This window comes from Hydractinia symbiolongicarpus, chromosome 3 (genome assembly GCF_029227915.1).
Source record: "Hydractinia symbiolongicarpus strain clone_291-10 chromosome 3, HSymV2.1, whole genome shotgun sequence".
Taxonomy (NCBI): Eukaryota; Metazoa; Cnidaria; class Hydrozoa; order Anthoathecata; family Hydractiniidae; genus Hydractinia; species Hydractinia symbiolongicarpus.
In genome coordinates, this window is record NC_079877.1 from 18,929,117 (window position 1) to 18,951,380 (window position 22,264).

The 22,264-nt window shown below is 42.9% G+C and overlaps 1 protein-coding gene across 3 annotated transcripts in view; it reads left to right on the forward strand.

Annotated features, from left to right (window-relative positions):
• The window catches only part of LOC130636112 (dedicator of cytokinesis protein 9-like), a 90,553-nt gene extending 68,804 nt beyond the window's left edge, over positions 1–21,749 (forward strand). For all 3 annotated transcript variants that reach the window (XM_057445729.1, XM_057445731.1, XM_057445730.1), the window contains 2 exons: positions 20,627–20,762; positions 21,477–21,749. In XM_057445729.1, the coding sequence (XP_057301712.1) occupies positions 20,627–20,762; positions 21,477–21,530 (190 nt within the window). In that variant the 3' untranslated portion in view covers positions 21,531–21,749. The remainder of the gene's footprint in view (positions 1–20,626; positions 20,763–21,476) is intronic.
• Positions 21,750–22,264: the final 515 nt, after the last annotated feature.

Here is a 22,264-nt window from a genome sequence, read left to right on the forward strand (position 1 = left end):
GCAAAATTAGGCGCCAAAATTTGAAGAAAACGAAATCAAATGATATTCAACACAAGAAATAAGCTCTCATCTTAGCCTAAAATAACGTATAAAATAAAGTATAAAAATTAGGCGCCAAAATTCGAAGAAAACGAAAGTGAAATCAAATGATATTCAACACAAGAAATAAGCTCTCATCCTAGCCTAAAATAACGTATAAAATAAAGTATAAAACCTAATATAGAATGGCAAACAATATAAATAGCGATGAGGAGCTTGAGAACAAAGACAGTTGCAGAACGTATATGTTAACGTACTCCAAAGCAGATCTAAGTGTTGTTCCAAATCAAAAGGCATTCACTGACATCGTATTAGAGGCATTTTCCATAGGGATGCCTAAGGCTAATGTCGAACACTGGGCTACTTGTACAGAGGTTCATGCAGATGGTGAGCATCAACACTACCACATGGCATTGAAACTGAGTGGAACCCGTCGTTGGCGCCCCATTCATCAGCACATTTACAAGACACGTAAGATTTCTGTGAACTTCTCATCCAAAAACTATGGGTACTTGGCTGCATACCGTTATGTTTGCAAAGATAAACCGTTTGAGTCAGTTTTGCACAGCAAAAATCACCCAAACTTAAATAATGCCAAATCACCAGTGTCAAAGCGGGGTTTCACTCGTTTTTCTCAAAATTCAAAGAAACGCCGGTGTTTGGATGGTCCAGTACAAAAACCGGAAGCTTCAGCTAAACGACGCTTATCTAATAGTGATGTTGCCAAGTTTTGCACAGCAAAAATCACCCAAACTTAAAGAATGCCAAATCACCAGTGTCAAAGCGGGGTTTCACTCGTTTTTCCCAAAATTCAAAGAAACGCTAGTGTTTGGAGGGTCCAGTACAAAAACCGGAAGCTTCAGCTAAACGACGCTTATCTAATAGTGATGTTGCCAAGTTTCTTGTTGAAAACGACATAAAAAATGACACTCAGCTCATGTCAGTGGCAAACCGGAGACAAGCTGAGAATCAGCCAGACTTATTCAATTTTATCTTAAATAAGTCTTCAAAGGCACTCTCAGAACTCATTTCTGTAACTTGGAAAATGCACAGTGCCCCTAAAGCGATCGAGCGACAGCAAAAATGTAGACTTGACGTTGTGGTAGAAAAATCAAACACAGCCTGCGTAGACGGATGCAACGGCACTTGGTTGGTGTGTGCAAGGCAAGTGTTGAGAAACAATAGCATCAATATATACGTTTTTGCTGATGCTCTGCGAGAATGTCTGAAGCGTGGTCGCAAGAAAAATAACAATATCCTGTTAACAGGACCAACAAATTGTGGAAAATCATTCTTGTTAAACCCTGTAGAACTAATTTTCAATTGTTTTGTTAATCCTGCAAGCAGCAAGTACGCATGGGTTGGCCTCGATGAATGTGAACTCGCCTACCTTAATGATTTTAGGTGGTCAGCGGAATTAATCGCATGGAACGAATTTCTCCTCCTGTTGGAAGGTCAGACTGTTCACCTGCCAAGGCCTAAAAACCAGTTTGCCACTGACATGGTTATAGGCAGGGACAATTCCATGCCAATTTTGGCTACAAGCGAAGGTTCAATTGAACATGTTGGAAAATATAACCAGAGAGACCAACGCGAAACAGATATGATGAGTTCAAGGTGGCGAGAATTCAAATTCATTGAAGAAATCCCAAAGGAATCGATGAAAGACTTAGAACCTTGTCCGCACTGTTTTTGCACCCTGGTTATCCAAGGCATGGATGCGTAAAATGTATAATATATAAAAACTATGTTCGTATTTAAAAGTTATTATATTCCATGCGTCACAAGTGCGTCACATATGCGTCACAAGCTATATAGTACTATGCTGTAAAAGAATTTAATGCGTCACATGCGTCACATCCAAAGTTTTAAAAGAATAGTATATATATCTTTAAAAAAAATGTTGTGACGCATGTGACGCATACATTTAACAGTTAAACACATGCAAAAAACCGAGTGACGCATTAGTGACGCACTGTGACGCATAGAATTTACAGCTAAATATCTTTAAAAACTTAATATTTTGTTCTGGCACCTTTGTGCTTTTGCACAAGTGCCAACCTTTTTGGCATTGATGATATCAGGTTGTCAATACTTTGTTTTGGAATACCTGTCAATATGGTTTGCTTGATTCTGTTCACAAACTGTTCATATGTTTCTGCTGTGATGTTCTGTTTCATTGCGTCTTCTTTAAATTTTGTCCTAACCAGGTGGAAAAAATTTCTATTGGGTTTAGATCCGGGGAGCGTGCCGGTATTTTGACCATGACATAACCTTTGTGCTCCAAGGCCACCCTCGCTGCTTTTGAATTTTGTTTAGGACATCCATCCTGAAGAAACTTGTACGGTAGCGCAGACTCGCTCTTCGCGAAGGCAGTGGGGAATTGTTCATCAATAACATACCTGGCAAAATTGTCGCCAGTGATCCAGTCATGATGGTGACACATGACAACCCCATTACCAAAACTAATCGCAACGAAAAAATTTGCCATCTTACCCCCACTGCCTTCTTTTCGTCCTTTTTTTGTGATAGAAAGACCTTCGTTGGGCCTACGCCAGGTCATACTTGATACTGTTCTCGCCTCTCCAGCCAGGTTGGGCTTAAATGCAAATCCAATCCCATCCAAATAAAACCCAATCTCCTTAGTCCAGTACTCGGCCGGGAGATTTAACTGTTGCCTAGTAAACTTCGTGCGAATGGATTTGTCTTTCACGCTCAAAAGTCCTTTTTTTTATTTGATTGACAATACTTGTAACCATGTTTCTGCAAACAACGTCGTATGTCTCTGTTACTTATCTTCCAGCCGAGTCCTGCTGTCTCTTGATCTTTGTTCGAGGAGAACTGTACCCCATTCCGTCGCAATTGTGCCACAGTCCTGACAATAATTCGTTCCATACGGATAGACAACTTTCGAGGGCGACCTTGGTTTTCTTTCCGTGGATCGAACGGGGCAGCGGCATCCATAGGTTTTTTTGCATGACACAATGAAAGTGGAGCTCCCTAGGACATTTTCATAAACCCTAATTTCAAGGGTCTGAGACAGCACTGTTTCCTCGCTATATTGATCCTCTGCGCAAAGGGTCGCTGTTTTCCACTCAAACCCCAATTTCAAGGGTCTGAGACAGCACTGTTTCCTCGCTATATTGATCCTCTACGCAAAGGGTCAATACCGCGGGCAATTACCGCTCCCCTGCAGCACTCTCGTACGAACGCAATGTTGTCACCCTGGTTGGGGTCGCAACATAAAATAAAATGTCCAGCGTCCCAGAAAATTTTCTAACATATAATAAAACAATGACTTCTTACTTGAGAAGCATGATTAGCAGTCTCTATGAGGCTGTATCTGCACCAGTGGCAGCAACACGTGATGCACTTGATGGTAATTATCGACATTTCCGAAGTGAAGGAACACCAGAAGGTCAAGTGGTGAGTATTGAACAGTACCTGGATCAACAGAAACAACATGTGGAGAAAGTCATCACAGACTTGCAAAACACTAGACAGAATTGGAAGTTTCAACTGAATCTCGTGGTGGAGTTTGTGCACAGGGAAAATCCTTCTGACAAGTTCACAAAACCAATATGGAGTGAAGCTGTCACAATCATGGAAGGAAGCGACATCGAAGAATTGATCGAAGAGATGTATAAAAGCCTGCTAAAACGCTTTGAAATGACATCGGAGAAACTCAAAAAAAGCGACTACATCTTCAACCGAATCACGGAAATGACGTATCACTGCCACATGATTGACCTTATGAGAGGTAGATCATGGTTCAAGACACCCGAATGGCTGCAAAGAAAGCACTGCATCATCAATCCCAAAAATGAAGACGAGCAGTGCTTCAAATGGGCTGTCATTGCAGCCCTCCATTTTGATGGCATTGGAGCACATCCTGAGCGCATCTCGAAGCTCGAACCGTTTGTTGAACAGTACAATTGGAGTGGCATCGAGTTCCCAACTCCCAACACACACTGGAAAAAGTTTGAAAGGCAAAACCCCAACGTGGCGCTGAATGTCTACTTTTCTGAAGAAGATTTTCAGGTCAGACAGGCATATGTTTCGAAACACAACACGACACGTAAAAAGGTGGCAGATGTGCTAATCATTCAAGAAGGAGGGAAAAAGCACTACGTTGCCATTAAAAGATACTCTGCGCTCATGCGCGGTTTATCATCTAGACATTGAGGTGATCATTACTGTCGAAACTGCATGCACGGATTCCGCAGTCAAGAGACAAGAGACAATCACATGAAAGTGTGCATGGACCATGATTTTTGGGAGATTGTCATGCCCAAAGAAGGAACAGTCCTCAAACACGAAAATGGGCAAAAGTCGCTCAGAATGCCATTTGTCATCTATGCAGACACAGAATGTATCTTGGAACCTGTTCAAGGTTGTGATGGAGACCCTGAAAAATCACACACCAGAGACGTCAGCAAGCATGTGGCTTCAGGATATGCCTTCATAACTAAATTTGCACATGGAGAAGTTGAAGAATCATCCGACTGCTATCGTGGAAAAGACTGCATGGAAAGGTTTTGCAAGGGACTGAGAGATCAAGTCAATAGAGATATCAGACATCCACAAAAGAAGATGATCCCGTTGACACATGAAGAGAAAGAAGCCCACAAGTCTGCAAAAAGATGCTTCATTTGCGAAGGAGTGTTCAAGAATAACAACGAAGACATGACAATGCGCAAAGTTCGAGATCACTGTCACTACACTGGTCAGTATCGAGGAGCTGCACACAGTTCGTGCAACCTAAAATATCGCATCCCCAACGAGATTCCGGTGGTCATGCACAATCGCTCACGGTATGACGATCACATCATCATCAAGCAGCTGGCCAGGGAATTCAAAAGCCACGAGTTTGAATGTCTGGGTGAAAACAGCGAAAAATACATCAGCTTCTCCATCAAGCAATCCGTCACATTTCAAGGAAAAGACGGCGAACCGTTGAAGCAGATGAAGAAGAACAAGAAGACCAACCAAATGAAAGAAGTGGAAATCAGCACGACCTGCAAAATCAAGTTTATCGACAGCTGCAGGTTCATGCAAAGCTCATTGTCAAGCCTTGTGGATAATTTAGCTGGAACCAACAGTGAAAGTGTCAGCTGCAACGACTGCAAATCAAACATGGAACTCATCGAGATTGACTCAGAGTACAAGGCGCAATTCAAGTGCCAAACCTGTTACTGCTCTTACAAGACGGTGGAACTGAATGAACATTCCATGAAGAAGAAATTTTCCAACACATTCAAGCATGCAAAGGGCAATGACGAGCACTTTAGACTTTTGCTGCGTAAGGGTGTTTACCCCTACGAATACATGGATGCGTGGGAACGTTTTGAAGAGACAGCACTTCCTCCAAAAGCACAATTTTACAGCAGCTTGAACCTTGAAAACATCACCGAAAACGACTACAAGCATGCTCACTGTATCTGCTGGACATCGATGCCAACAATCTGTACGGAGGTGCCATGTCACAAAAGCTGCCAATACACGGCTTTAAGTGGCGTGAAGACCTCGAAAATTTTACTCAAGCTTTTATAGAAAATTATAAAAATGGAGATGATGGCTATTTTCTTGAAGTGGATGTCCACTACCCGAAAAAGCTGCACAAACTCCACAACGACTTTCCATTCTTGCCTGAAAAGATGCGTCTGAACAACGACTGTGAAAAGTTGACGTGCAATGTGTTTGACAAGGAAAAATACGTGCTGCACATTCGCAAATTGCAGCAGGCACTGCAGCATGGATTGGTTCTCACCAAGGTGCACCGAGTCATTGAGTTCAAGCAAAGTGCTTGGCTGAAACCCTACATTGACATGAACACAAAGCTGCGAAAGGATGCCAAAAATGACTTTGAGAAAGACTTTTTTAAGCTAATGAATAATAGCGTCTTTGGCAAGACCATGGAGAACGTTCGCAAGCACCGTGACATCAAACTGGTGACAACGGAATGGAGGCGCAAGAAGCTCGCATCAGCTCCAAACTATCACAGCACATCAAGATTTGACAAGAAATTTGTGGCAATGGAAATGAACAAAGTGAAGGTCGTCATGAACAAACCTGTCTACCTCGGCCTCTCCATCTTGGACTTGAGCAAACTCACGATGTATGAGTTTCACTATGACTATATCAAGCCGAAGTTTGGTGCAAGCGCAGAGCTTTGCTACATGGACACAGATAGTTTTGTCTACCACATCAAAACAGACGATGTCTATAAAGATATCGCAGGTGACGTTGAATCAAGGTTTGACACATCGAATTACAGTCCCGAAGACAAACGTCCCTTGCCTACTGGCAAAAACAAGAAAAATTGTGCTTAATGAAGGATGAACTTGGTGGCAAAATCATGATCGAATTTGTTGCATTGAGGTCAAAAATGTATGCGTACAAGACACTCGAAGGATACGTGCAAAAGAAGGCAAAAGGTACAAAAAAGTGTGTCGTCAAGAAACAGATCACGTTCGCAGATTATTTGAACAGCCTGCAGACCTGTCAAAATTTGTATCGCACGCAACTGAGATTTACCAGTCGAAAACACGAGATTTTCACCGAAAAGCTGAACAAAATTGCGCTGAGTGTTGATGATGACAAGCGACTTCAAGCTCAAGGTGGGTTCACCTTTGTACATGGAAGCAGTCCTGGAGCGGTTTGCAAGCAAGAATTGCTCACCAGAGTGTGGCATCCCGACCATGTTAAACCATGGATGTTTTGAGTCTCGCGGGATGCTTCAAAAATTTATTTGCATCTCACACGTCTCAGTGTTTTCAAAATGTCAAAATTTTCTGTTACAAACGTTTGCATTCAGCATGGTCTTGATCACGAAAATACATTAATAAAAATGATACTTGAACTCTTGTTGGTAATGTTGTACGTAAGTTTTTTGTACGTCTACTGCAAGTTTTCCTCTCTAATAAAAGTTATGTCAGAACTGAATGAAATTTTAGACGTCTTAGACACACCGTCACCAGCAATGAGAAAGCGGGAAAAAGTCAAGCAAAACTTGAGTCTCGTCAACTCTCTGGGAAAAAAGCAGTGGACGCCTGAGTTGCTGGATAAAGCGACAGAGAAACAACTTGACAACCTCTTGAAGAACCTCGAGGCACAAGCGCAAAAATCAGCAGCAAAAGACCTGCTGTCGAAAATGTCAGGTGTTGACAATTTTCAGACCATGATGAGCAACATAAACGCAAACTTTCTGATTCAAAACTCGACTTTAGAGTTGATTGGTAATGTAACGGAGAAATTGCCATCGTTCACAGGGAACTCTCCGATGGAAGTTGCAGGGTCATACATGTATGAAAAGTGCGGGCTGTGGCTCGCTCCCGTCTCTCTGTTTTGCACAGTTTTCAACCATCTAAACTGGAAAAAATTCAGCGAAATTGCCGAGGAGCGTCAAGCACAAATCAAACTGCGAAAAGATTTTCCGGATGAAATAGAACCAAGTTTCGCAGAGCAGAAGCCGTCTTGATGTAAAAAAAAGATTTTTGTACGTCTCACGACTTACAAATAAATGAGTGAATCTAACCAAATCATAACCAAGAAGAATGAGGGTCGTGTTGCTGCTGGCAAGAGACTTGCTGAATGGAATCGCAAGAACAAGGCCAAGTTGAAGCAAGTACCTGCTCGGGTCGAGACAAGTGAGAATTCAAGTACCCCAGCAAGTACTTCGCAAGAGGGTCAGGAACCTGTCGCAGGTCCTCACAAGTTCAGTGCATATCTCTATGGCGCTGGAGGTATTGCCGTACTTGCCGGTTGCGTGGCAGTCTATTACATACGTAAGAAGCCTGCTGAAACCGTCTCCACAAGAGTACGTGCGCCTCAACCCACGCGAAAGCAAGAGCCCGAGCGTCAGCCTGATATTGACATTTTCAAGATGCGATAACCTATAATAAATGAGCAGCAAAGAGTATCAGAAAGAAGTCGTCGATTCCTTGTGGGAATCTGTCAGACTAGTATCCTATACTATTGTCTTGGCGCTAGGCGCGAAAAAAGCTCTGGGAGTTTCTAGACCGGGGGCCAAGATGGACATGGAGGACGGCTTGAAGCTCGCTGGCTATATGACAGGAGCGATATTATTCGACGATTACGCGATAAAACAAGGGTGGTATAAGCGTTCCATGATGCCTCCAAAATAGCTGACCAACGAGAAGACTACACTATACAAATATCCATCCAATGTGGGCAAGCGAGAACATTAGAAAAGGTAACCGCTTCATCTCTAAGTAAGCGCCCTAGCATGTCTGCCCAAGACAAACACGAGTGACCCGAAGGACCTAAAATAAAATGACTCTAGACATTGTCAAGGAGCCGCATACGGCAATCTTTACTGGACCGACAAGCTGTGGCAAGACGCAGCGTGTCCTGGATTTGCTTGAAAACGAGTATAGGCAGCATTTCGACAACATTGTCATTCTCTGCCCTACAATCCGCTGGAACAAGACCTATCAAGAGAGATCCTCGCTATGGAGGGATGACTACGTGTTTCTGGTGGATCCAAAGGAGCAGCTGTTCGAATGGATCCAAAAACTGTCGTCGTTGGAAGAGACGCTCTTCATCATTGACGATATGATAGCGGACGAGAGTCTCGACAAAACTCGTGGTGCGTTGATAGAACTAGCTGTTTCGGGTAGACATCGCAAACACAGTCTCTGGCTACTAACACAAAGATATAAGAAGATCCCAATAACAGTAAGGGATCAAAGGAAACAGCTTTTTGTCTGGTATCCGAAGAATCGGAAGGAGTTTGAGCTCATTCATCAAGAGAACGATGTAATTTCAAGTAGGGAAGAAATTTCCATTATTAAGGCTCAGCTCAAGAAGTCCAAGCATGCTTGCTTGTACATAAGACTGGAGCATCCTAGAAGTTACAAGATCGCCTAGACGGGCTTGCTCTTGCTGAGCCGCTAGGCGATCGCAGGAGCAGGTACAAAATACGGAAAGGTGACGTTATTACTGACCTCCAAGGTGTGGACAGATCTGTCCACACCCAGCCAAACACAGTTTTACATATAATAAAAGATGGATAATGACAGCGTAATTAAAGCTGTGTATCAAGCTCTTTTGAGAGCCCATGACAGACTGATAGCATGACGATGACAGCAAACTGGTAAACACGACTCGGGATATTGATCACCTGCGGCTCCGTCCTGACGGGCAAGAGTTATGCAAAAAATATCCATGGCTTCCTCAGCTTGGTGTTGGTTATTGGACCTCGTAATTTTGTGATATTTTGTGAATCACAAAAAAAACTGTGGTTGAGCCTTGGCGTGTATAAGAAAGATGTCTCTTGTGGTTGATTACTTTAAAGGAAAGCAAGTCCAATCATTGTGCCTTAAGGAAAGAGGCCAATGCCTCATAGGCCAATACCTCATAGCCAAAAACGTGTGGAGAGCTGTCGGCTATAACGATAATTGTAATGGTAGAAAAGCTATTCAGGTACATGTACCGGAGAAGTATGTAAGGCGGGCCTGGGAGGTTAAAAGTACCGCAGAAGACAAGGGGGTCGATATCAACCCCCTTCATCCAGACACGATGTTACTGACAGAGCCAGGCCTTTATTGCTTCCTCTTGAGGTGTGGTAGACCTGAAGCAGAACCATTTTTGGATTGGTTTGTTGAAAAAAAAAAAGCGGAGCGACTTGAATTACAAGGATCGAACGATAGCCGGACAAGAGCAAGAAATCATAGAGCTACGACAGCGACATGTTCCATGTGCGCAAGATCCTAGAAAGGATAACGGAATGGTTATAATCCAAAAGAATAACAATGATGAATATCCGTATGTCGCTATATGTGGGCAACAAGGCTATGTAGCGCAAAAGATTCGCAACAAGTTAACAGATCATCCCAAAGGTCAACTCGTCGTTCTTGCAGAAACCCCAAATGCCATTGTACATTACAACTGGCTCTGAGAGCGTGGATGCATTGAAGTAAATCCCGAACGTCCAAGGCACTTTCGATTAGGTCGTAATTATACACATCAGAGATTGATGGAGCTTGCCGAGATCTAGGATTTTTTTTTGTAACCCTGATAGATTACAAAAACCACGCTTATGGGTATCAACTGAGCGGTTCCCCCGTAGCAGGGGAACCTGTGAAATGGCTCGTGAAGTTTACCATTGTTTAACCGAGTCAGGAGGCAGCTTCGTGTCTTCAGGAACCCGCAAAAGCTCTTCTTTCACAAACACACGCTCTGGACCATCTGCAAGGTAGTACATTGTTCGGTTGTCTGGTTCGTTGACGATGCGGTCCAAACAGAACGTTTTTTTCGACCAAATCATATCTGTTGCACGTCTTCTCTGATCTCCATGCTCTTCACCGGATTGCAAAAAATATCGGTAGAGACCATCTTCTGAAAGAGGATTCTTGTCAGGCTTGTAGCTTGCTTTTTGTGGAACCTCGTCGAGTTTGACTGCATCGATAGGTTTCATCTTGATTCCAGCGGTTTTGGTGTTGTTCATCTGATCCACAATTTTGTAGAGTTGCTTGACCCATATCGTCGAGACTTTTCCCTCTTCGTTGAGCTCTTGAGCATCTTGAGCCTTGAAGAGACGCCTCGCGAGCTGCTTGTTGAAGTTTTCCACAAAGGCAGTGTGTCTATGATGGTACTTTGTCACCGTCCTGTCGATCTTGACGTCATGTTTTTGAAAGGTCTTTGTAACGTCTGCAAGGAACTCGGTTCCTGCATCTATCATGACAGTCTCGGGCCACGTCAAGGGTCTGGCCTTGCCTCCGGGCTTCGCGTAAATGTCCTCGATCATTTTGGCCACTTCTGCAGCCTTTTTCGTTCGCAGGGGTCTCGCCACTTTGAACCTGCTGGCAATGTCAATTCCAGTAAGAATGTATTTGTATTTCGAGCCATACAGGCGATCATGAGGCATGCTAAGCAAATCAAATTGATGTACTGCATTTGGAACTGTAACGGTGTAATGAGGATGTTTTACCACCTTTGGCCCTGGAATGGGAACCTGCCAGAATGCCTGGTGGGCAAGGTAGATTTTGACCTTTTTCATAGACAAACCACTAAGTTCAACAAGTTTTTCAATGGCTTCGTTTCCGATCCAGAGATGTGTGGGCTGATAGTAAATACTGCTCAATTTTTCCTTCTCTGTGGGTGTTTTCGACATGTTTATTACATGTCGAAAACATTTTACATATAACTCCTGTGGAGACGCTAGGCGAACTTGTACACTGCAAAACCAAGGAGGGCTAAGGATCCAACGATGAACGTTAGCTCACCGTCTTGTTGCTGCTTGCTGGGCGTGTAGAAGTCGGATAACTTAGGAGCCTTCTCGATCGTTGCGATGTAATAGTCTCTCATACCTTCATCGAGCTCCTTCAAGCTCTCTCCAGCTTGCCTTTTCAGCTCTCGTTGATGGTTATACCAATCGATCTTTGCCTGCCGATCTCTTACCCACTGTTGCTGAGCTGCTTGAAGTTGTTCAATCGCCTTGTCGTGCCTTTTACGCTCGGCCTCACCATGGCCTGACAGCTTACTGAACAAATAGTTGCTCCCCGAGAACGCGAGGGCATTGATTATAGCCCCACCCGCGAGTACTAATATGCTTGCCATCTTTATTTTAATATTCGACACTGTGAAAATGCCCATCTAAGATGTTCAGCTGAGCATGTTGAAGTAGGAAAACGTAGCATTTAATATCCCCCGTTGTTCCGTCTGCTTTCTTGGTCATATGCAAGGTTATACCGTCTGACAATCTCTGTAATGGCCTTCCGGAACCGTGTAGACTATGATCAGGTGATGCTCGGAAATCAACAAACAGGGCGTATCTTTCTGTGAAGAACTGCCCAATCGTCACCTTTGAATCGTGGCTACTGAATAAGTTTACGATCTGCTCGAGGTGATCTTTCGGGAGCATCGCGTGCGTGTAGAGCTCATTAGGTTCACCCTCGACAGTGATCGAGATTTTTTAAATCTTTGGGTTGTAGAAGACCTCGTTAGCACCCGAGTAAGCCTTCACTTTTCCAGGATCTACGAACAATAATAAGACGCCTTTTAAACTTTTTGCTGGAGTATCAATTTGCAAATTGTAGCTGGTATCAGCCTTTTTTATCGTGACAACTTTGCTACGGAGAACCCTTTCATAGGGTAGCGCCAAACGACTATACCGTGACATCATAGCGCTCGCGAGACCCTCGTTATTAACCTTGTCAAACTCTAGTGCGATATTAGTGATCTTGTACGCACTGTCTGCAGGTTTAGCTGCCGTGCTTCCTGAAGACACCGTACCACCATCTTTGATAACGTCACCATATGATGCAAAATGTATAACGAATTGCAGCCTATCGTGTAGCCCTGGCTGGTAGAACGGCAAGTCTCGTGTCAATTCAAACATTTTACCTATAGGGATGCAAAAGGTGTTGCCGTAAGCTGCGACGATCGCTCTTTCCTCATCTGTGCCTACATGATCAGTCGCTTTTACCTGTAGGGCGCGGATTGTACCGTCGTTGGGATTGATCCCCTCTAGGATCAAGTTGTTTTCCCGATCAAACTTGGGCAACCATAGGTCCTTGTAGGTAGCGAGCACCCTGTAGTCGCTAATATTTTGCACCTCGTTGCTATTCAAAGTGATACGAAGAAAAATTACATCGTTCTGCCCCATGTTGGGGATGTCAACATACAAGTCCTCGTTCTGATTAATCGTACTAGGGACATGACTTACTTTTACACGCTGCTTCTTGCCTTTAATAGCCATCATTGTTTTAATCTCCGCGTAGGGATCGAGCTTAGTTCCGAATATGTTACTCATGCTTTATTATTAGCTGATTTTCGTTTCAAATAAATGCCGATTAATCCAATATACGAAGGAGACGACTTTACGCCAGAGGAAAAAATTTCAGACGAGGATTTCAGTAGGCCTGATGCCAATTTAACGCCAGATCGCCTGGCGGCTCTGCAGGAGCATCAGGGTCAATCCGGCTCCGCAAGAGACACCACGACAAGACAGAGGGAAGAGCTACTAAAATCAAAAGTCGACGATCTTTACGAACACCTTGGTGAGGAGCTGGGGCAGCCAATCGCGAGATATTACAACGAGTTTGAGGCACGGGGAAACCAGCTTCTTTTCGATGGCATAGAGATCACGAAAAGGCATGGTGAATTAAGGAGCGTTGCCGAGATACGGAGGAGGTTAGGTACAAATCGCTTGCGAGCCATGGGGTTTACCGACTATACTACACCAAACAAAGGCAGTAAGGTAATGGCTCAGAAACTCCTTAACGAGATTGTTCACATTGATCGCCTAGCGGCTCAGCAGGAGAAGGCCGATGATATCGAAATGATGCCGCTGCTCGAGAACGTCCTTGATGAAACGGAGAGCCTGATCGATCGCCTACCGGCTCCGCAAGAGCAAGAGACTCCTTTTGGCACCAGCGATCGCCTCGCGGCTCAGCAAGAGCAAGCCTTCACAGAGCGTGAAAGAAGAGGGCTCAACCTCGAGCTTCAAACGCTAAAGGGTAACCTAAAGCACTTGAAAAACAAGATGATCTTCTACGACAGCGAGATCGCTAAAGCAGAAGCCAAGGTGAAAAGGCTTGAGACGAAGAAAGCTACACCTGGGGCATCCGAGGAGCAGCTAGCTATATGGAACGAGGACCTTGGAAAGGCTAGGGAAGATCTAGAACGACTCCAGGATCAAAAGGAAGCAGTACCAGAAGCACACGGTTTACTATCATCTGACACTCGCTCTGAAAGCAATTAAGGAAACGCTGATGAAAATCGCAGAAGGCGATAAATCTCTAGCTGAAAAGCTTAGAATCTTGTTCAAGGAGCAAGGAATTACTATAGCGAGCATCGTCTCGGCTGTTGGTCTACTGATTTCCACCATCGTACTCGCAGTTACAGGTGGTGGAGGAGCGGGTGCAACAGGCGCAGGAGGAAGTGCCGCAGGGAAGGGCTTTTTGCAAAAACAGCTGGAAAGGCTTGGAAAATTTTTGAAATACTTAGCAGGTAAGGCAGGTGCGGCGCTACCAGGGATTATTGGCACGGTTGTCTCGTTCTTTTTTAGAGTAGCAGCAAAAGTTGTTGAATACGCAGCCAAACACCTGTACATGACAATCGCTGCTGTCGTCGCTTTTGTTGTGGCCTACGTTGGGAAGGGTGGCAAGAAGTCGTAGATGATCTAGTATGTTGACGAACATATTAGATCGCCTTGCGGCCATGCTCCTGCGGAGCCGCCAGGCGATGTCAGCGGAAGGGCGATCGCCTAGCGGCTCAGCAAGAGCAAGCCCGTCTCAGCATGAGCACCTTTATTTAATCCATAGATAAGCTAAGATGAGACCTACCCCCGCAGTAACCAAGGTGGCTTTGGTGTCCTCGTGAGGGTTTCCATCTCCTAGACCTGACTGAGGTATCGGTGGCATCGACATCTTTTCAGACCCCGGCGAAGTTAGGGTGGCACCACCCCACGATATTTCTTGCCCAGACCTGACCGGCTGGCCTTTTTCTTGCTCTTTCCAGGGCCCTCCCATACCCAGTGGCTGTGTGGTAATGGGCTTGTTGTTTAGGTCTAGCCTTTGCCAATCATCGCACTCGCCGGCGCAATCAAGATGTTGTTGTTATACCCCACAATTTTACCAATACGTAGGTTCATATCGGATGGTAGCATGTACACGTGGTGCATCACGGCAAAATTCACTGGGGTCCTGGCATATTGAAGCACCTTTTGAAACTCGGTGATATCGTGGCCTACGTTCTCATCACGTTGTACCATGGCTTCGAATTTCTGTAGTAGTATCTGTCTAGCTGTAAAATTGTCAGCATCCGAACCTATAAGGGATGCCTTGGCATCAGCTTGGGACCCTAGTAGTAAAATCACGTAAACACGAATACTCTCGCTAAGCTTCGACAGACCTTCCGATGTCAGGCCTTGGCTCGTAGGCATGATAAACTTAGCCCAATCACCATCTACTTGCGGCCACCATTTACCATTTGTGAGCGAGGACATGAGAGCCTTAAACTTGTATTGGGCATTGGGGTCGGCACCATATTCACGACAAATCTGGGCATATCCAGATGTAGAGTAGGGGTTCTCGTATTGGGAAAAGCCGTCATCGTGTGGCATGGGTACCTTCATTCTTGCTAGGATACGCCGCATGTGGTAATAGACGTGGAATTTAAAGATACTGTTGATGAGAGCCACGGAGCCATTCAAGTGTTTGGCGGATATACCCAGGGCGGTGCTAGCGCAATGACAAGCGAAATTAACTTGTATATTCCAGTAGCCAAGGGCTTGACCGGTCCAATTTACACTTACGGGGTCGTTCAACAGGTTAGTGGGGACTTTTATTGGGTATTTCGTGAACATTGATGTTCTAGATTAATTACACCGAGAGGCCATTCGCCTCTATTGGACTTGTATTTTGCCTTGTGGTTATAGCTATAAATGTTCATGTTTCTTTAAAGAAACATGAGACAGCTGTATGTCACGGATATAGAGAAGCCTACGATTTTTGACGATTACCTAGGGCAGGACACGAGAATTGCCCTGAAATCAATAAGTATCAGGCCCGTATGGCTGAACCTTTACAGTAACAACGATTTTGTCATTCGTATGACAGGACCTGATCAGACTGTTACCCGAATTGAAATAATGAACGGCCTGTACAAGATCGAGGATATCGCGGCCATCGTCAACAGTCAAGCACAGGACAAGATTAAGCTGTTTGTCCTGAAAAATGGACTCTGTAGGCTTAGGGTTAGTGACGGGTATACTGTGGTAATTCATCAAAAACTGCAGGAGCTTATGGGGCTACCCTACGACCCTGCAAAAAAGTATTTTACCAAAGGCGACTATGACAGCTACTACAAAACTGACGTATACCAAAGATTGAGACTCGTTTGCCCCCAGCTGGATGAAGACGATTGCCTACTGGATGGGAAGAAATCAAAAATTCTTGCTTTGCTTCCCACCAAAGATTTAAACGCATGGGGAGACATGCTTACATGGAATTTTGACACTCCAATCTACCTTCCTTTGAAAGGCTCAACAGACAGACTGGAGTTCATGCTGACGGACGAGCATCATCATGAAAAAAATGTTTCGTTCGTCGGAATTACGATGCATTTACTCATAGAATAAATGGTTGATACAATGAAGCTTTACCCAACTTTGCCGCCAAGTGCGCCTGAGCAGGAGCAGCCTGATCGCCTGGCGGCTCCGCAGGAGCAAGAAAGTCAGGTCTACAGACTAAAAAAGATCGAAGAAATTGAGCAGTACCTGCGGTCTGAGATCAAAGAGAGAGAAAAACTCTACAAAAAGTTCAAGCTTTGGGGGATGGGGCTTCGCTATGCTGATCATGGCATGATTGCTGTTACTGTCATCACCTCCGCAGCAGGTATTGCCACGCTTACAACCGGATTCGGAGCCCCTATAGCAATTGGTCTTGAAGCCGCGGCTCTTGCAGTTGGCATAGGCCAAGTAGGTTTGAAGAATGCTTCCAAAAGGATACAGTATAAGGTGCACAAGCACGAATGCATCAAACTCCTGGCAGAGTCGAAGCTAGACACTGTATACGATAAGATCTCCAGAGCGATCCAAGATGGTACAATTTCAGACTACGAGTTTACATGGATCATCCAGGAAAAACAACGCTACATGGTGCTCAAGGAGCAGATCCGACAACGAACGAAAAAAGCTGTGAAATCTATCAACGAGAATGAACGCGCAGAGTTGCTGGTGCAAGGCAGGCAAGAAGCCAAAGACGAGCTTATGAAAAAACTGCAAACTGCGCAATATGCCAGCGCTACTTAGAGTCTCCACCCGCTTACAGAGTCTAATATGTTGGTCAACAAACTAGACAATTTCGATCACTTCTCCCGTATCTTGATCTATGAGCAAGTCGCTATCATGTACGACACGTCGCTGTTTTTTAGCGAGATCCCTCAAATATTGTTCAAGATTTTTCTCCCATGCAATTTTAGCACAAGGCTCGCAGTGCGGTCCGTCCGTTTGTGTCGACGCATCCTTATACTTGACTTTGCATATGGCTTCAACAAGGTCTATTCGCTTCAACGTAGAGTACCCTTTGAGACCTAAGGCTTTAGCTTCTTGTCGCAGTTTGTCCATTTGTTTATGTGAACAGCGCCAGGCTTTCGTTATTTTTGTGACTGTCTCTAGTCACAAAAGATTACTTTTTTTGTCTTTTTAGTCCTCCACTTCCACAAGGTCGTAATCATAGTAAAATTGACCAGGATTCTTCGTAGATTGTTTCTTTCCCAGTGATTTGATGAACATCTGACCTGTTCGACCTATCAAAGCTTCTCTCAGTACACTCGTTGCCCATGCTTGAAATCGTTCACCATCGCAATCGATCAATGTGATGACAGTTGCATCACCTTTTTTGGTCTTGATCTCTTCAACATACTCAATTTTAAATATGATTCCAGTGGGAACATCACGCCACTTCATAATGCTCTCTGATTTCAAGGCATCAAATTGTTCTGCAGATAGGAAAGGCATCTCTTTATTATAGATTTTTTAAACCTCAACCAGGATCAAAATACTGGACATTACTTCCATAATTTAGATATCTCGCGCTTTTCTTCCTCATCTAAACACCAATTCCAATATCGATCCGGATGCCACGCCACTGGCATTACCTCATTCCATAGTTTTGCATAAAAATTACGCTTGTGATGATGTCGCAGCAATTCATCATGAATGACATCAAAACCACGCAGCAATACAACAATCTCGATGTGACCATTGAAAGCTGCAAGTTTCATGGCCCAATTAAAGTTCGTTGCACCCCACTCTTTGCACAGTTTAACAATCTCGATGTGACCATTGAAAACTGCAAGTCCCATGGCCCAATTAAAGTCTGTCACACCCCACTCTTTGCACAGTTTAACAATCTCGATGTGACCATTTTCAGCTGCAAGTCTCATGGCCTCATTAAAGTATGTCGCACCCCACTCTTTGCACAGCTTAACAATCTCGATGTGACCATTTTCAGCTGCATTTCGTAGAGCCCAATTAAAGTCTGTCGCACCCCACTCTTTGCACAGCTTAACAATCTCGATGTGACCATTTTCAGCTGCATTTCGTAGAGCCCAATTAAAGTCTGTCGCACCCCACTCTTTGCACAGCTTAACAATCTCGATGTGACCATTTTCAGCTGCAAGTCCCATGGCCCAATTAAAGTCTGTCGCACCCCATTCTTTGCACAGTTTAACAATCTCGATGTGACCATTTTCAGCTGCATTAAGAATGGCCCCATTAAAGTCTGTCGCACCCCACTCTTTGAACATCTTAACAATCTCAATGTGACCATTTTCAGCTGCATTTCGTAGAGCCCAATTAAAGTCTGTCGCACCCCACTCTTTGCACAGCTTAACAATCTCGATGTGACCATTTTTAGCTGCAAGTGCCATCGGCAAATCAAAGTTTGTCGCACCCCACTCTTTGCACAGCTTAACAATCTCTATGTGACCATTTTCAGCTGCATCTCGTAGAGCCCAATTAAAGTCTGTCGCACCCCATTCTTTGCACAGTTTAACAATCTCGATGTGACCATTTTCAGCTGCAATTTTCATGGCCCCATTAAAGTCTATCACACCCCACTCTTTGAACATCTTAACAATCTCAATTTGACCATTTTCAGCTGCATTTTCTGGGACGCTGGACATTTTATTTTATGTTGCGACCCCAACCAGGGTGACAACATTGCGTTCGTACGAGAGTGCTGCAGGAGAGCGGTAATTGCCCGCGGTATTGACCCTTTGCGTAGAGGATCAATATAGCGAGGAAACAGTGCTGTCTCAGACCCTTGAAATTGGGGTTTGAGTGGAAAACAGCGACCCTTTGCGCAGAGGATCAATATAGCGAGGAAACAGTGCTGTCTCAGACCCTTGAAGTTAGGGTTTATGAAAAATGTCCTAGGGAGCTCCACTTTCATTGCCTGTAATGGTCCGCTTTGCAAACTGTTTTCCATAACGCTTGACAAGCTCATAACAACTCAGACCGTTCTCCTGATGCAATATCCTCAACTTCATGGAAGTTTGTAGGTCCATTTTTTGATACTTACCCCGACTGTTTTTTGGAGACATTTTGATTTTGCGCTGGTTGTATGTTTATATATATATCTTTCTAGAAAGACGAAAATATACATGTTCTTGTTATCATTGTTTCTGTTGGCAGTTATGTACATGCAAAACAAACATAAACAAGGTCCTTTTTTCAGTTCGATCTTCCCTTACAGAGCTTAGCACTACCTTATTGGTACTAATTTTTTGAATTTTTTACTCAATATACATGTACCCTTTCATTCTTGAAAAGGTATATATATATTTTTTGCGCGTAGTACTTTTCACCCAAAACATTTTGCGCGTTGCTTCTGTACTAAATTTTGCGCGCAAATAATTTTTTTTCGCACAACTGCGTCAAAATTAATACCCACAAAAATTAGTAACAATAACGTATTCATCTAACTACAATTTTTCACGGAATATTATAATGTCTCGCGATTATCGAAAAATGCCCCATTCGCCTCGTCATCTATTGTTTTAGCATTTCTATTGTTTCCAATTTTAGCATGGCACAAAAGAAACAATGCTGGTACATACTTCAAAACATATATATAGTATCCACCTTTAGAATTAATTTAAAAATTAAGTCAAAAAAATTACTGCAAAAAATTGCCGAAAAAATTCTAAGTCTAAAATTTCAGAGACACTTCCGGTGAAAATATATTGGCTGTAAGCTACAAAAAGTGCAGTATAATCCTTTCTTACCCCCTCTCCCCCATTATCAATGTTTGGAAACGCGTTAGCACAACTTTTGATACTAGGGGGAAAGGGGGCTTTGTACTTATCAAGCTCTTGCTACACATGAAAAAAGGGTTTACTGCCATTATTTTTAACCGGGATTGTAGCTAGCTACATATGTTCCAATATCTGTAAGCAACTGTAATTATATTTTTGACATAAAGACTTGATTTAATGTAATAACTTTACGTATCTCCTGCACATTTAAAAATTTCTTGCATCTCATAGCAGCACACATGTGAGTCACCATGCCTGGTTACTTATTAGTCTTGCATGCTTTCATTTGGTCCGAAAGCCCTTGATTGCTTTAGTTTGGTCCAAAAAAGCCCTCCTAATTGCTTTCGTGTGATCTGAAATTTAAATTACACGGCAATTATTGAAAATACATGCTGTGTCACATTTCGAATGCCGTAAATATGGGTCAAAGTTGTCAGTTTTTTGTAAATCAATCAGAATACGTTATTTTGGCCGCCAAGCCAATCTTGCATGAAAATTCTTCGGATGTCAGACGCTTTTTGCCGTATCAATCAACTCAGTCACACAAAAGGAAAGTCCGTAAAATAAAGGTCAACGGTCGAAGGGACTTCGGGATCACAGTACCCTATTATTTTTTACGATTCTTAGTAAACATTATGTCAGTCGCGTGACGGCGTCGACAAGTGTAAGTCCCTATTCAGGAGAGTGATCCAAATCTAAACGAAAAGCTTTAGTTGATGTATAATGTTTTCATATTAAAAGTTGTCACCAATAGAAACATTTCAAAGTGTTGAGAATGTTATGATTGTTGATCTAGGGATTTCGTGAAAGCATGTGGTCAAGCAGTGGAGTTAAATGCTGTGCTGATCAAACCAGACCAAATTGCTTACCACGAAGATTTAAAACAACGTTACGCTGACTTGAAGATGGAAGTTGCTTCATACTTAAAAGAGGTCAGTTTTTTGTAGTTGTTTTTTTCAACTTTATCTTGTGATGGTGTTCTGCGTTATCCCAATGTTAGCTCTTATTTCGTTTCGGACCTGTGTGGTCTCAAGCCGTACAATGTAAATATCGCAACATGCTCATTGTTTTGTGGCTTTACTGATTGGTTCACATAACAATTGTTCATTTGTTTGAATATTTTTAATGCGGTATACTACGCGAAAAAGTGGATTCGATCCCACTTTTTCACATATAGCCAAAACGTCAGGCCTGTTGAAATCATATCAACTGACTTTCACGTACGACACGCGTACCCACAATTTTAATGAAAATCTAGCTTTAGCTAGTATTAACAGTGCATGGAGCCAATAGGTACAGTAAGGCATCTTACTTTCCAAGAAATTGCCCGTGTTTTTGAATATTTGTTTGAATAATGTAGAACAAATATTGAAACAGGGTTGCCACATTTAAAATTTAAAAACTTAAGGTTAACCAAGATGTATGTCAGGAAAGTTTGTGGGTTTTCCGAATTTAGCCCAAAATCCTCCTAAATTTTTCTAAAATCTCTTAAAATTGTAAAATCTTAAAGCTGTGACCATCATGGTAAAGAAGCTACTATAAAACGACGCTGTTCGGTTATGTGAGAGACGCTGCAATGCAAGCCATCATTCTGTTTTAAATAACTCTGCTTATTTCATGTTGTTGCTTCTTTTTTATCATTTCAGGATACTGCATTGGAGTTTCAAACTTTTGGTTCTCCTACTCATTCGGAAGCTTAAAGGTACAAAATAGCTGTGTCGTTAGAGGTACAAATTAACTGCGTCGTTAGAGAGAAACATTGTGTGTATAGTTGTGTACATAAACATGTTATTTGTGAACAGGATATCTTTATTTTTATACAGTAATTTAGGTTATATTTATGTGAATATTGATTCTAATTTTTATAATTTTAATTTTAATTCACATCAGCTAGAATAGATAATTTATATTTTTCGTCACCATAGTGTTTTAATTTTCATCTAATTATTTCTTTATCCTTGTTTTATTGAGACAAGTGTTAATCTCTCTTTGAGATACTACAGCAATTTATTCAATGCTATGCTGCCCAACGTCTGTTGAGACTTATTAAAACTAGCAGATATTTAAGACGAATTATTGAAGACCGTAAAAATAAAGCTGATCAAATAAATGAATGAAATTGAATTGAATTGAATTGAAAATTCGTCAATGTTGACATAGTTAAAATGTAATTCAGGAAAAGTATCTGGAGTTCAAAAGTTACTTGCGATGCAAATGTTACATAGCTGAAGTGAAGTGTTTTGAACTTACTTAACCAATTTCTGCTGTGCACGAACAAGGACTAGACGAATCGTTGATGCCATTCACTGCGTAATTGCTTGTACGGCGTAAGAACATATAGGAGATGTAAATGATGAGATAAAAATGCTCATAACTACAGTAGACTCCTGGTAACTCGAACATCGGTTAACTCGAACTTTTATTAGCTCGAACT